The 16,190-nt window shown below is 37.5% G+C and overlaps 1 protein-coding gene across 2 annotated transcripts in view; it reads left to right on the forward strand.

The window, feature by feature from the left end:
- The first annotated feature begins 6,234 nt into the window (after positions 1-6,234).
- The window catches only part of LOC145672045 (succinate dehydrogenase [ubiquinone] iron-sulfur subunit, mitochondrial-like), a 52,428-nt gene continuing 42,472 nt past the window's right edge, over positions 6,235-16,190 (forward strand). The window contains exons 1-2 of one of the 2 annotated variants that reach the window (XM_081741257.1): positions 6,235-6,409; positions 10,671-10,807. In XM_081741257.1, the coding sequence (XP_081597383.1) occupies positions 6,371-6,409; positions 10,671-10,807 (176 nt within the window). In that variant the 5' untranslated portion in view covers positions 6,235-6,370. Of the gene's footprint in view, positions 6,410-6,441; positions 6,568-10,670; positions 10,808-16,190 lie in introns of those variants that run through there. The other variant, XM_081741258.1, reaches the window with a different exon arrangement.

Consider the following 16,190-nt stretch of genomic DNA (forward strand, 5'->3'; position numbering starts at 1 on the left):
CTGTCACAAAATTTTCCCTTTTAAGAATTTTCCCTAGGTTGTTTAGGGCTTTATGCAGAGCCGTACTGAAACGTGATTAGTGTCATACTAAAGAAGTCCACAAACATATGCCGCCTTATGCAGAGTCGTTTCGACGTATGATTAGCATCATACTAAAAATCTGACTACTGCAGGAGACTTATGTTAGACGAACCCTTTAGTATGGCTCTAATCGCACTTCAAAACGATTCTGCATAAGGCCCATGTTTTCTACACCTTTAGTATGACTCTAATCATACTTCAAAATAACTCTGAATAAGGCGAACATTGACAAATTCCTATGACAAAAATTAGCGATAAGATTATTACTAGAGACTGGCCGCCTAATACAGAGTCGTTTTGAGGTATGATTAGAGTCATACTAAAGGCGTGACTACTGCAGGAAGCATATGTTTGTCGAACTCTTTAGTATGGCACTAATCATTTGTCAGAACGACTCTGCATAAGGCCCCGGATGTTTAGTCACTAAAAACCTAGAAAATAGGCACTAAGGGTCTTATGCAGAGTCGTTTTGACGCGTTATTAGTGCCATACTAAAGAGTTCGACTAACATATATTTCCTGCAGTAGTTTGGCCTTTAGTATGACGCTAATCATACGTCAAAACGACTCTGCATAAGACCCAAAAAGTTTAAAAAATAGGCACTAAGATGTAACACGAAATAATTAAGATAAATATTCAATACCATTAAAAAATGATTCAAGTCATAGATAATGTTCAAAGAACATAGAAACATACTTGTTTGTTAATATGTTATTTTATTGTATAATATCTATAAAATCGGAGCTTGTTATGCATTCCATTTATACTGGGTGAACCTGAAAGATGTGCACATACTTCGGGAGGTGATTCTTGACATTCAAGAGAGCTTTTCGTCTTCTTTTGATGTCACGAATCACCTCCCAACGTATGTGCACATCTATGTGCTTCGTTCCAATTGTCAAGATTCGATTTTTGGTTCCAAATTAGCACCACTGTCCCTTGTACACGACACGAAATTTGACAAAATACAAGAGGAACTTTTCTCTTCTTTTTGATATCATTATATACCTCCCGAAGTATGTGCACATTTTTGAAGTTCACCCTGTATATATATATTGCAACGTATCACGTGCTTGTGTTTACAAACACCTGATATACGTATATATATATATATATATATATATATATATATATATATATATATATATATATATATATATATATATATATATATATATGTGTGTGTGTGTGTGTGTGTGTGTGTGTGTGTGTGTTATATATGTTATATAAATCATATATTTTCCCAATGATGGCTTATTTTGAAGAAAATGTATAGAATAGGTAACATCAAGCAGTAAAGCAATTATTTAGGCAGTAAACGTCGAAACACGCAAATAGGCAAAATAAAATTGACTTAAATCGAAACTATAACCCTCATATAAACTTTAAAACGTTATTTTTGATCATATCTTTAATATTAAAGAATAGGCATTTTGCCTAACATCCAGTCTCTAATCATTACCTATATTAAAGTAAGTGCCAACCACGTTTCTTTTATTGATTTACAAATATACCCAGCCAACAATCGGTGCAAATCATGGTACTTTGAACAGACAGACAGACAGCCACACAAATTATTACTATTGTAATGGTTTATTTCGGAAGAACAAAGAGTAATTTAAGCATTTACTATAGGCCTATTGATCAATCAGTCTGTGTGAATTTCCCTGGATTCTCACATTTTATCGAGAAAGTTCCCTAGTTGCTAAATATACGTATGGAATTTCCCTCAAACTACAAATGCTGCTGATAGTGATGCAATTCTATCACTTACATTATTTCTTTACGGATAGTAAATGGACAATCATTTTCAGGTTTGATAACGTAAGCCTGTCTCAGACAGGACTGAAGTAAGGCTGCGATGCTCCCGGAAGTACGTTTTTTTTTCGCGCGCTACTCTAGCCACCTATTTTACGCGCTATTCTATCCAGTTGTTGTCAATTTATATAATGGGGGTCAAAGTGGAACAAAACAAGCCCTGCGGGACTTCTAACCCGTACCTACTTCTCCTCCTACTACTACTACTACTTATCTGCACAAAAGTAAGTAAATCACTTTTTAGAGTATTATTTTCATTTTATTTTAATAAAAAAAGTACTATGAAAGTTTAAAAAAATAAAAAAACTTTCTTTGGGCCGGGTTTGAACCCACGCCAAAAGCAATATTCATTGCCAGCACATAGCGCTAGCACGCTTAAGAGTCTTCATCCCGGCGAAATTAAAATAGCGCTAATTTTACAGTAATTATGTGATATCTTCAAATAGATAGAAAGATAATAGAAATATGGAACAAGTGCGCCCTAGACAATATTATTTTACATGAGAAACCGTTATCACGACTCACTTATCTGCTTTCGATTTCGAGCCATTTTGAAAATCGGCATTTATTTTCGCGTTTCTAAACAGCTGAAAACGGACTTGTGATAACGGTACCTCACGCAAAATAATATTGTCTAGGGTGCTTTTGTTCCATATTTGAATTATCTTTTATCTATTTGAAGATATCACATAATTACTGTAAAATTAGCGGTATTTTAATTTCGCCGGGATGAAGACTCCGACAGCAGTAAGCGTTTGACTTCTGCTATTTGAATGCTGCCTGGCAAAACCAATCAGAACTGTGTATTTCATTCGTACTTCCGGGAGCATTACTCTAACGAGCTACTCCTAACAAAAGTGCGATCTTATTTGATGTTAGCAGAAACAGAAAATTTAATAATAAGGACGCCCCTCAGGATAGCCCGCGTCCTGACAGAGAGTAAGGCATCAACCACCTGTCTACGTGTCTCTCCTCACATGCAGTTAGTAAACTATAGCATCTGTCGGGTGGAAATGTAAGTCGCGGCTTCTATCTTAAACGGAGACATTTTCTGCGGATCTATAGTTGTGTAGATAGAAAGAAAGAAAGGTAAAGAAGAAGATAGGAAAGCGCGAGAGAAGGTTTATTATGTTTTGAGAGAGGGACAAATAACCTGGAAACCAGGGGAAAAAACCCTAAATCGGTCATGCTGCATGCATACCGGTAAGAGATTTACATGGCAAAACCACATATGAAGGGTGGCAAAAATCCATGTAAACATGTCTGTAGTATTGATAGTTATCTGTTAAGTTAAATCCTGACTTGTTAGTTTTACACAAATCTGTGTTGTCCGTAGTGGGGTGTGTTTGTTAGTGGAGTCTGCAATGGCCTCTTCTTGATCCAATGTCGGTGCTGTGGTCGTCATCTGTCTGCAGAGGTAGCGGGTGGTCATCTCCCTACATCCTGAGTGTGCGTGACTTTCGCACTGCTTCCCCTGCGTTGTTTCTTAGTGGCTGCCTGCAGCATTGTGATGTACAGCTGCCCGTTTGTTGTTGGGATGATGTTGATCGTGGATTGGAAAATTTTTCTAGTTGTATTGGAGATTGCTTCAGCTATTATGTGCCTGCTTTCTGGTGGGGTGGTGGAAGTTAATATTGATGTTACCCAAGTTATGATTTTATTTGTCGTCCTTGCTATTGCGTCTTCTATTTCTTCCATTGTGGGTGAATTTGTGTTATTTTGCTCTACATCTTTGTTTTGTTTTTCATTCTTGTTTGCAGCCTGGCTCTGAAAATGTTTGTCTTTTGTAAAATCTTCTTCTGTGATTACAGTGGGTTTCTTCATTTGGGTTTGGTTTTTTGGACGTAGAGGGCAGTCGCTACTCCCCGTCCTGTGTCCAGTCATATTGCAGGTTGCGCAGAACTTCTTGTTTAGTGGTAGGTTATATTGGTTGGTGTGCGAGTTGCCACATCTATTGCATACTCTATTGTTGTGACATTGGTGCTTGAGATGTCCATACGAGTAGCAATTCCAACAGGGCATGGGGCGCGGTTGATTTCTTGACTGCTCAACTTTGTAAGTTTTGTTTTTTGTCTTCAATACGTGTGTGATTAATTTGTTGATATCTTCTAGCTTGGTGGAGAATAGTCTTACTAGTGGAGTTGGTCCATTGGCTGTTTTTATTCTCGTTATGGAGGTGAAAAGAACATCTCGTTTGCGTAGTTCTTCTTCGAGGGACTTTACTTCTTGGTTAGGGAGAAATCCTTTAATCACACACGTGAATATGGGTTTATTTTTTGTCTTCTTTTTGTTCTTGGGTTCTTCGCTTTGTGTATACTTCTTTGATGTTGTGTTGGCTTCTGATTGGTTGCTGTTTGCAATAAAGCTGGAATCTGATTGGTTTTTCTGGTGTAAGGTGCTTGGTTCACTGCTGCTTCCTGATTGGTTGTTCTGTCGTAGGTTGCTTGGTGCGCTGCTGTCTTCTGATTGGCTGCTCTGCTTCTGGATAGTTAGGTGACTGCTGCACTGTGATTGGTTGTTCTTGCCGTGATTGCTGGGTTCTGATTGGTTGGTAGCTGTACGTCTTTGCTGGTCCTGGTAAGAGCCGGAGGCCTGATTTACAGTATGTTTAAAATTGGTTTCCACCTGTGTGTAGTGGTTTTTCACCTGTGATTGAGTGTTTTTCACCTGTATGTGAAGGGTTTCTTCCCTTCTGGGTTCGACTCTCTCCTGTGTGATTCTTGGTTTTCCACTGTTGTTGGTTGCTCTTCTAAAGCTTTCTTGTTTTTTCCTCTTCTTCGGACTACATGAAATTCTCCGTCTTCTGGGTTTGGTTTTCCTGACGCCATCTCGTTTGGAGCATTGTTGTTGCTGACACTGGTTGCTTCCTCTGGGTGCGCTTCTGAAGTCTCTGCCTCGTCATGGGTAGTAGCTGGCCAGTTGAACGAAGTATCTAGCACAACGTGCCTACCAAAATCTTCTGGTTGGAATGTCTTCAGAAATAATTGCCGTGTGGCCATATTTCTAAAAACATTTTGATTTGTGTTCCATCATCTACCACTAGGAAGTCGTTATCGTCCATTCCTTCAGCGGTGATAGCTCTGACGTCTTCATCAGTATATCTCTGAGAAACACCCTTCATGAATATCGGTGAAGTATGTAAGAATGCCTCAAGGTCCTTCCCCTGGTAACGTTCTAGAAGCTTCTCTACTCTGCTTTGCTTGTCATCTTCTTTAGATTCAGGGTGTCTTCTGGGTGTGGTTGCTCCTTCCCTGGCGTTCCAGAGCACTGGCTCATCTTCTGTTGGTGTTCTTCTGACTGGTGGCTTCTTGGGAGGGCGGGGCATGGCTCTAATAAGGGCCGTATTTGTACTATCTAAAAAGGTTTTTTTTTCTCTAGTTTGTGTATCGTGCCTCTCTATGCTATCCCAGAGAGATAATATTGCGTTCTCGTCAGCCGACTGTCTCCAAAGGCTGTACAACCCATATGGCCAGCGCGAAGCTTGACGCACAATAGGGGTCAAGCCGACGGAAAACAATGCTTATTTCTCCAGGAAGCGGTGTGTGTAAGTGTGTTGTTTCAGTTTTTAACTTTATTGAACACACAACTCTTCTCTAAAGTTTTCTCTTTATATAAAGAGCAGATTCTTTGCTGGTGACCACACCTACGTTAACACCGCAAGGTTTCCTAGTGTGTCACGGCGTAACCCAACAAACTTAATTAGTGAGTGCAAATCTGAGTGGGCCCGAACTCCACTGAGGATAGTGAGGCCGAGCGAAAATACAACAGCAAGTAGTTAAAATGGGTCTCGATCGATTTGTTTTGTCAAGCTAGATTATATATGTATCGTTTCTGATTATACCCCACCCTCGGAAAATAGAACCTCAAGTGGATCACCGGTAGTAGTTAAAATCAATATCGATCCGTTCGTTTTGTCGAGCTGAATCCATTGATGTGTAGATTAAATAAGTTTTCTATTCATTGCGTTCGCAAATAAGTTATTACATATAAATGATTTGTATAAATAGCAATGAAGGAACATAAAAATGAAATAGTTAGAAAGGAAAAATAAAATGAGCAAGAAATAAGGAAAATAGGTGTAACGAAATACGGTTCGTCACAAAATTGACATTTATTAATACTGTGCCAAGGGTCCCATTCTATAATAGTTTGCGTTAACGCAGTGCAAATTCTGCTCTTTATGTTTGTGATACTAGTAATATAGTTGATTAATATTTGCACAGTTTACTTTGAGATAAGCCTCGCAATTTTTGCGATGATAATGTGTAACAAGATCCTTAAAAAAGTTGCGAATATGATAATTTAAGTGGAATCACGATAATCTTTATGCAAGTTCTTCGCAACGCTGTTCAGCAGACACTTGGCACTTGCAGCTGGCTGGAACTTCGCCGGTGTAATTGCTTTTTTCCTGGAAGTATTTTCCCAAGTCTTGTAATTAAGAGGGACATATTTGTCCCGTTACGAATTCAAGATGTTGGCCTTTCAGGAGCTAGTAGGCGGATTAAAAATGGTAATGCAGTACATTATAATTTTTAATCAGGTTTTCCAATATGTTAATCAGTGAAGAGAAGCAGTGTAACTTGTTTCGTAATCAGTTCGATGGTTTATTTTTAAACCAATGGTGAATTTTCTCTTTTTAAAACATTCAGAGAATGTTTTCGGAGACAGGTAAATTTGAAGTAAACTAGGTTTTGGTAGTAATAATTTGAATTATTGTTCTTGTGCTTTATAAGTGTTAGAATATTCTACTACGTGCTTAATGTTGGAGTAAAGAGTATTGCCAGCTGCATTTTATTTAACAATATTTTCCAGTATTATGTGTTGAAAATCCAGAGATAAGTTATATAAATTTGCATTAAAAATGTTGAAGAGAATAAACTGCAAAGATTCAGATTTACATTAGGGGCCCACATATACAGTCATTGGGGTTTGTTTAGCAGAAGGGTTCCAGAAGCATGTAAAAAACAAAATTTACAGGAGAAATGGATAATGCAAGTACTTAGGCCTAACCTAACATAACCAAATCTAACCTAAGCTAATCCGAACCAACCTACATACAGTTTTACTACACGAATCCACAGTATAAGTAGTAGTAGGGGTAGGAGTAGGCTGGGTTCTAGAACAGATCCCCCTTCTTATTTAGCTGTAATAAAGACAGAAAGCAGCGTATTCTGCTGGGCTCTAACCCGGGGTCACTCGCTGACGCTTGCTTGGCATTACTAGGTGAGTTAAATATGGGGTAGGAGTAGCAGTAGCAGTAGTAGTAGGAACGGGTTAGAAGCCCCGCAGAGGTTCGTCGGGTTCTGTTCTCGACATAAAATGGGCAAATTAAAGTCTTCCCCAAATTTTCCTAGCATTTTACAATCTGTGGATCCGTATAGTAAAACTGTACCCCAACCTAATCATAGTAGAAATAAGCGAAATTCTATCATTGTTGGGAATATTGTGCTGGACCCGTGCACTAACATAATGTAACCTAAACTAACCCAATGTAAACAGAAATTACCGAGATTGTAACATTTTTTTAGAAACAGTTGTTGAACCGCCAGTCATTGCATATATAGGACTTCTCTTTCAGTAATTCGACTGTTTCTGCTTTTATCATTTATGATGTGTAGCCCTGTATTCTAGAACCCTTCTGATTTGTAACCTCGGGGTAGAGTTCTAGAGCACTGGCCCACATCCTCGTTGAGCCGTAATAAAGATATGATCAACTTGGCTACTAACCCGCCTTTATTCACTCTCGCTTGCTCGGGATTACTATGTGAATTGAGTATTGAGGCTCCATAAATGAACAAACCACTCTAGCTACCAATCTACCTTCACCTACATGTGCGGGCTAGCATTTTAGAACCTTCCGTTCTCTCGGTGCAGATGCATTTTAGGTGGGCTTAAATGTACGTATACCATAACTATTGTGCAAAATGCATTAACCAACTTGTGATAGGTTGCTACTAAACTTAACGAATCTAACTGAATGAGATTAGAAGCGCAGCAGGAGAGCCCGAGCAAGGGTGCATTAGTAGGAAGCGGAGTGGGCATCCACATAGACGAGAATAACGGAAAAACGGTGTATATGGCATAGGAAACACTGCACGTGTTGAATTATGTATTTGTACGTTATTATGGAAGTTAGAGGTGAGTATCCCATGTGTTTTCAATGCTTATATATTGTCTGCAATAAGTAATTGTTGAAAAATTACAATTTTATTCGAGTTGCATATAAATACAGCGTCCGAGTTTGTGGCATAAAAACTACAGTGCAGGAAACGAACTAATCTGTGCTAGGTGGCCACTAAAAAGAAAGGAAGCAATTATTTTATGTTTGTATGTGTACACGAGAATTTTTTACGAACTCAAGTGTTATATTTTCGCGGCATATCTCGCTTTTTCAAGAAAAGGTAGAAAGTGATCAACACTTTCTTTGGAATTTCGATGTTGCCTTCAATTATAACTAATCTTTCCGAGGCGTAATGTTTCATTAATTCTTCTGGAATGGCCCCACTGGAAGGAAGATTCTAACAGTTAGTTTAGTTTAGCAATTTTCAAGAAGTTACCTTTCAAGTTAAGGAATTGAAACATTGGAGTGTATCAGGTTCTCATTAATAATAATTGGACGCGTCTTCCAGCGTTTTCAAAAATTCTGTTTCTACTTAGGAAAGAGAGGAATTTCTATATTTTTTCCCTCCATATTCAGATTGACGTTGTGTTTCATCATCACGGAATAACATCTGAAATGATTTATATGATTGGTATTTAGACCAAGCCAAAGTTTAGTATCACTTACAATAAAGTGCGTATTCTTGAGCTTGAAGCAACGGTTTAAAATGTGTTTCAAAAATAGAGTACTTCACGAGACTAAATAAGTGGCCACATGCTCCTGAGTTTTAGAAAATTCCTTTTCTAAGGGGAAAAAAGTTCTAGATTATACTCAATATATAAAATTACATCGACGTTGTGTGCTACATCGTAATGGAAAAATGAATGAACTGGTTGGAGTTATTATTTTTATAGCTTAGCTCCCAGTGGGAATTGGGCCTGGGTTTCTCGCGCCACAGGGGGTTCCATACTAGTATTGTTTACACATACATGTCATCTTCTTGTTCAACTCAAGCATAGTGGTGAGCAACATGGAAATTTTAAAACTTTTCTCTCGCTTGGGAGAGCTGTTTTATACTTTGATAACGCCTCGTCTTCGTAACTGCATCTGTATATTCTATCCTTGGTCGTCGTCTTCCTGGTTTTCTTTCTGCCTTTTCCTCTATCAACAAAGTGATCTAATCGGAGTGCCGAATAAGATGGTCAAGCATGCTGTTTCTTCTTTTTCCTATTATCTTCATGGTCTGTCGTCCTTCATTAGCTTCGTGTAGTACTTCATTCCTTTTCCTTTCGGTCCATGATATGCGCAGCATTCTGCGCCAACACCGCATTTCAAATTCTTCCAGGTTGGATATTTCAGCTTTTCTCAATGTCCACATCTCTGATCCGTAAAGCGCTACACTCCATACCAGGGTCTTAATAAATAGTTTTCGAATGTCCAACGACACATTTCTTGATGTTAGTAGTCCTCTTTTCCTATTGAATGCTTATTAGCTTGCGCTGTTTTGACGTCTTTTTCACTTCCTCCGTCCGAGGATATTAGACTTCCTAAATAGGGGAACGTCTTAATATCTTCGATTTTCTCTCCATCTAGCCATACGTTTGCCTCTTCCTGTCCTGCCCTTGTGCACTTTATCACTTTGGTTTTCTTCTTATTTATCTTCATTTTGCATGTTTTTCCAGTTGGCCGTTCAGGTGTGAAAGTGCTTCCTGCAAGTCCTTTTCGTACTTCGCTATCAATGCTATGTTATCAGCAAAACTGATTGTGTTGAAAACGGCAGGGTTCTAGAACACAGGTCCCCCTTCCCATAAATACCGAAAACAACGTGCTTTGCGGGGCTCTAACTCGGCTTCACTCGCTCACGCTCGTTCGGCAATACTATTTGAATTAAATATTAAACTTTTGTACAGGAAGAAACCAACCTAGGTACTGACCTGTATGGGGGGACCTGTGCTCTAGAACCTTCCCGTTGAAAACCTGACCATTTACTTTTGTGCCTTCCTCGTTTTTATCAAAGAATTTTTTCATAGCCTTTTCTATATAGACGTTGAACAGGAGAGGTGAAAGTCCACGTCCTTGCCTTACTCCTTTACTTATTGTTGCTTCGTTTTGGTCTCTTCCTATAACATCTGTTTGGCATCGGTATATTATTCTTCTGTTTCTGTAATCCACCTTCAGATTCTTCATTGCTCTGAACATAATATTCCAATCTACGTTGTCAAAAGCTTTCTCTATGTCTAGAAGTACTATCACAGTTGGTTTGTTTATTCGAATGTGCTGTTCCATGATCAACCGTAGACTTAGTATTGCTTCCTTTGTTCCCTTCTCCTCCTGAATCCAAACTGGTCCTCTAGTAGCCGTTCTTCGATTTTTCCTTCCATTAGTTGTGTGACAATTTTGCACAGTATTTTTGATGCATGGGAAAGCAAACTTATCGTTCTGTGTTCTTCGCATTTCCGTGCGTCTTTTCTTTTCGGGATAGGGATCTATGTTTTTCACAAAGTCTCTTGGTATTTATATAGCATTTTGATTGGATCCGTATGACATTTTTATTAATGTATATTAGAGTTAAGTAGTTAGAATATTTACTTGGGGCAGGGGGAAGGTCGTCAATGCGTCACATTGAATGAAACACTATTGAATTGTTCACTCACGATATTTATTTTTGCAGGTTCGCCATTTTCATGTTTCTGCCGCCGTAGGGACAGAATCTAGTGCAAGAATCAAGAAATTCCTTATCTATAGATGGAATCCTGATCAGGCAGATCAGAAACCCCAGCTGAAAGAATATTCAGTTGACCTTAACACGTAAGTCTTGACTAGGTACAACTCCTTCAGATATTTTAATGAAACATACCTCATTAAGAATATAGTATTTATAGGGAATGGTGATTGTGCAAGTTAGTAGTAGAAAATGGATCGATCTGGAACACCTTCGGACAACATTAGCCAACTCAGGAGCCCCTGGGAAATTGAGCACCTTACATCGTGAAACCACGGTCTTTTACGACCTCAATTTTAGGGTTGAATTTATTCCCTTTTGTGAATACTTTTTAGGGGGTGTACTCGTTCTCTTTTATAACCACTTTTTAGGGGTGAACTCGTTCCGTTTTATGAGCATATTTTCCAACCCCTACGAACATCACACAGCAGAGCAGATAACACATAAGACTCGTTCCCTTTTATGAACATTTTTCAGGGGTGTACTCGTTCTCTTTTATAAGCATATTTTAGGGGTGAACTCGTTCCCTTTTATGAGCACTTTTTCAACCCCTATTTTAATTACGAACACATAAAAGAGCAGATAACACATAGCACTATTTTAACATGGCAGATAACATATAAGATTTGGAACACATAGCAGAACATAAGACTACGTAACATAGCAAGGGTGTACTCGTTCCCTTTTATGAGCACTTTTTCAACCCTTATTTTAACATAGCAGATAACACATAAGATTACGAACACATAGAAGAGCAGATAACACATAAGAGTACCTAACATAACAAGGGTGTATTCATTTCCTTTTATGAGCATATTTTTCAACCCTTATTTTAACATAGCAGAAATTACACTGAGACTATGAACACACAGCAGAGCATAAGACTATGTAACATAGAAGAGCTAATACAAGAGTATGGTTTATTTTCCAACCCTTATTTTAACATAGCAGAAATTACACTGAGACTACGAACACATAGAAGAGACTACGTAACATAGCAGGGGTGGACTCGTTCTCTTTTATGAGCACATTATGAACACACAGCAGATACATAAGACTCGTTCCACCCCTATTTGAACATAGCACAGCTAATAAAAGAGTATGGCACATTTTTCAACCCTTATTTTAACATAACGAAACATAGCAAAGATTAAACACAGTCTATTTTAAGGGGTGAACTCGTTCCCTTTTATGAGCATATTTTTCAACCCCTATTTTAACATAGCAGATAACACATAAGACTACGTAACATAGCAGGGGTGGACTCGTTCTCTTTTATGAGCACATTATGAACACACAGCAGATACATAAGACTCGTTCCACCCCTATTTGAACATAGCACAGCTAATAAAAGAGTATGGCACATTTTTCAACCCTTATTTTAACATAACGAAACATAGCGAAGATTAAACACAGTCTATTTTAAGGGGTGAACTCGTTCCCTTTTATGAGCATATTTTTCAACCCCTATTTTAACATAGCAGATAACACATAAGACTACATAACATAGCAGGCCTCCATTTTAGGGGTGAACTCGTTCTCTTTTATGAGCATATTTTTCAACCCCTATTTTAACATAACAGAAATGACATAAGAATACGTAACATAGCAGATAACTCATTCCAACCCTTGTTTTAACATAACGAGCAAAGATTACAATCGAACACCCACGGTCTACAGATAATCATTTTAGAGGGTGTATTCATTCTTTCTCTTTGATGACCATTTTTTCCACCCCTAATTGAAATTACATAGCAGAGCAGATAATACATAAGATTCGTTCCCTTTTATGAGCACTTTTTAGGGGGTGTACTCGTTCTCTTTTATGATTACTTTTTCAACCCCTATTTGAACATTTTAACATAGCAGAAATTTATGAACACATTCTCCACCCCTATTTTAACGTAGCACTGATTTCGTTCCCAACCCTTAATTTAACATAGCAGAAATGACACAAGCATGTCCCCAAACTACTGACCATCGTGAACAAAGGTCAAACTCAAAAGCGAAACAACATATCGAGGTGCTGTTTCCACATTTAGCAATTGGTCATCAACTACTGACCATCGAGGTCAAAGGTCAAAACTCGAAAACGGAGCCACATTTAGAAATTGGTCATCAGGTACTACATGTCCCAAAATTAGTGGCCATCGAGGTCAAAGGTCAAAATACTTAAAACCCAATAACTCGAAAACGGAGCTACACATTGAGGTGGTGTTTCCACATTTTGCAATTGGTCATCAACTAGTACAAGTTCCAAAATAATGACCATCGAGGTCAAAATACTTAAAACCTGATAACTCAAAAACGGAGCCAAATATCGAAGTGGTGTTTACACATTTAGTAATTGGTCATCAACTACTACAAGTTCCAAAATAATGATCATCGAGGTCAAAGGTCAACATACTTAAAACCTAATAACTCGAAAACGAGGCCAAATATCGAAGTGGTGTTTGTAACAGACCGATTAACGGTTGTTTACATTCTATTTGAGTTGGCTCCCGGATTGTAATGTTTACCCGTATTGTAATGTGTACCGGTTGTTTATACAGCGTTAAAGTTGGTTCGTGTATTGTAATACTGCACCCGAGTGCCTCCAAAGATTCGTTTTGATGTTAATTTGTTTCGTTGCCAATGAAATAAATGGCACAAAAGGGTTATTAGTTTTATATGCTGTAACCGACCGATTACCGGTTACATTTCTGTTTGGGTTGGTTTCCGTATTTTAATGTTTACCGGTGGTTTACGCAGTGTTAAAGTTGGTTCGTGTATTGTAATACTGCACCTGAGTGCCTCCGAAGATTTGTTTTGATGTTAATTTGTTTCGTTGCCAATGAAATAAATGGCACAAAAGGTGATCAGTTTTATATGAGAGATATGCAAACACAACAATAATTTACCACTAAAACTTCGAACTGTTTCTTTCTACAACTGTTTCGCGTTACTCTAATAATTCTATTCATAGTTTAATATAGTAAAAACTAGTCTACACTTTCACTTTACCTCATATACGTATTTCTGTCAATTATTCACGTGATACTACCCATCGTTTTTTTTTTTTTTATGCACTCTGATGTTCATCTGTTACTCATTCTGATGTTCATTTGTTACTCAGTCTGGCTATCATTACAAGAGGGCGCTTAAATCGCTATGCGGGCATCTATTTTACAAATGGCGACCTGTTTAAACAGTGAGAACAGCGGTCGTCATCGCAACGGGAACTATTTTCAAGACGTGGTTAGGTGAGTTTGAAATTTCTGTTATGTGGTTATTTCTGATAATTAGGAAATGTCATTTAATAGACAGAATGACTGCTTATTTGAATAGGGTTTTGTATAGTAACAGAAGACATATAAATTTGTTTTAGTTCGTAGGCGATTATGTAATATTAAAACCGCGCTTATTAAGGTCTGGTGACGCGACTAAGATGACGTAGTTGACCACCATGAAGTAAAGAACGTAGAAGGCGGTCTGAGTTAGGCTCCTTTAAATTTGGAAATTTGATAGCTAAAGTATATATTCGGGAAGTTAACCTTATCTAAATTCTAATCTTTTGGTGAACCGAGACAATTAGAAAGTGAAGAAATTAACCGAGGAGCCTGACTTCAAAATTAACTTAAACACATTTAGGCCCAAGGCCGCCAAATACCATCTCCGCCATTACTGGTGAAGTATAGTGATGGCAAAGGGGATGTAATTTTTCAAAGTTGACGACAATGGGCCACACGGACGGTCTCCTACGACTGTAGGGTATCGAACTGGTGATCCAGTGGAATCAATTTTTGGATTTTAAGAAGTGGGCATACGAAATCTGCCTATTGAACTGAAAGATTGGACTTGCATAACCTGTGGAACTTCCTAACTGGTAATATCTTTTCTTTGTTTTTTTTTTCCTTGTTCAATCATGAAGTGCTTCAAGATTACTATGCGTAGTTAAATCGAAAAGCGTTACGCGTCTTTCAAGCTCATTATCATAGTCCATTCATGTACAAATGATTGCATGCCATAAGCATGTATGATCGAAGTATGAAATCTTATGTACTTGATACGTGAACCTGAAAATCTTGTGTGTTGATACGGTAAACCTTTACTTTGCACGCACTCTTCTATAGTAATGTACTTTAAGATCTTTGAATGTTTAGGTTAGGTAAGCTCAGTTAAACGCATGTCCCTTGATGATGTTTTATTTTGTGGAATATTTGCTGTAGGTTAGGTTAGGTCAAACTTAAATGTGCGAACCAGAATATTTATGTCGGCTAGGTTAGGAAATTAAATTTTGTCTGTGCTTTCGAATCTAATATGTGTCTGTAGGTAGGTTAAATCTGAATTTAAAGAAGATGTGTCCCATAATATTTTGGTTAGGTTAGAGAATTTAATTTTGCCTGTGATTTCAAATCTAATATGTGCCTTTTATTTTGTCATGTGATATATTTTGTTTTGCCGGGGTGAACTTCATTTTGAACGCACTTGTGATAACTTGACGGTTTATGTTAGAATATTAGATGCTCCGTAACGTATGTCATTGGTAAATGTTAATGATGATGAAATTTCTTTGAGAGTGTTTTCATTTATATATATATACTACTGTTATTTTAAAAAAAAAATAAATAAATAAATAAATAAAATACATTTGTGTAGGTTAGGGAGAAGTATATCGTAAGTGTAGAGCCAGTAACAATTGTACTTCGAACGTGTTTTTCCATATTTTGTCGTGTGTCCTTTTAATATTATTTCGTAATATATTTTGTATGTGCGCTTTCCATATTTCATCGTGTGCTCTTTAATATTGATTTGTAATACATTTCTACATGCGCAATATGTGTGAAATCGGAAAAATTGTACTTTGAACGTGTTTTAGTATTTAGTGACGTGCCCTTTTTATAGTATCTCGTAACATGCTCGTAATTTAAAATTCTCTTTCATATGTCTTGTCACATTGTTTTCGCAACATATATTTAGTATCGTAGGTTAGGAAAATTTAAGAGTTAACGTATTCTTTGATGTTGATATCGGTCTGTGCTGATCCGGTGAAATTTTATTTGGACATACCTTTGGATTTAATATCATTATTTCTAAAACTATCACCGCGTGCAACGTTTTTTTTTTCTTCGGTAGGTAGATGTTTACTTTGAACGTGCCATGATGATAATTACGTGCCTATTCAATCCATTAAACATATATTTTGCCTCATCGAAACTAGTAACGTTGGAATATGTCTCAACTTGCTTCCCCAATTAGAATATGATTCCTTACGCGTATCCATCCCTCTTCAAGCTTAACTGATCATGAACAGAAACAATAATAAGTTAAAATAATAATAGTTGGAAAGGCGTTCTAATGTTTGAACCTGTCGAGTAGATTTTTTTTTTTTTTTGTCTTCTTTTCTTTCACTCAATATACATTTGTAAATACTTCATTCTTCATTGATAGCAATGTTTTCCACGTTATATGTGTTATGAAAATGATGCA

This window comes from Thermobia domestica, chromosome 15 (genome assembly GCF_964235325.1).
Source record: "Thermobia domestica chromosome 15, izTheDome1.hap1.1, whole genome shotgun sequence".
Classification (NCBI taxonomy): domain Eukaryota; kingdom Metazoa; phylum Arthropoda; class Insecta; order Zygentoma; family Lepismatidae; genus Thermobia; species Thermobia domestica.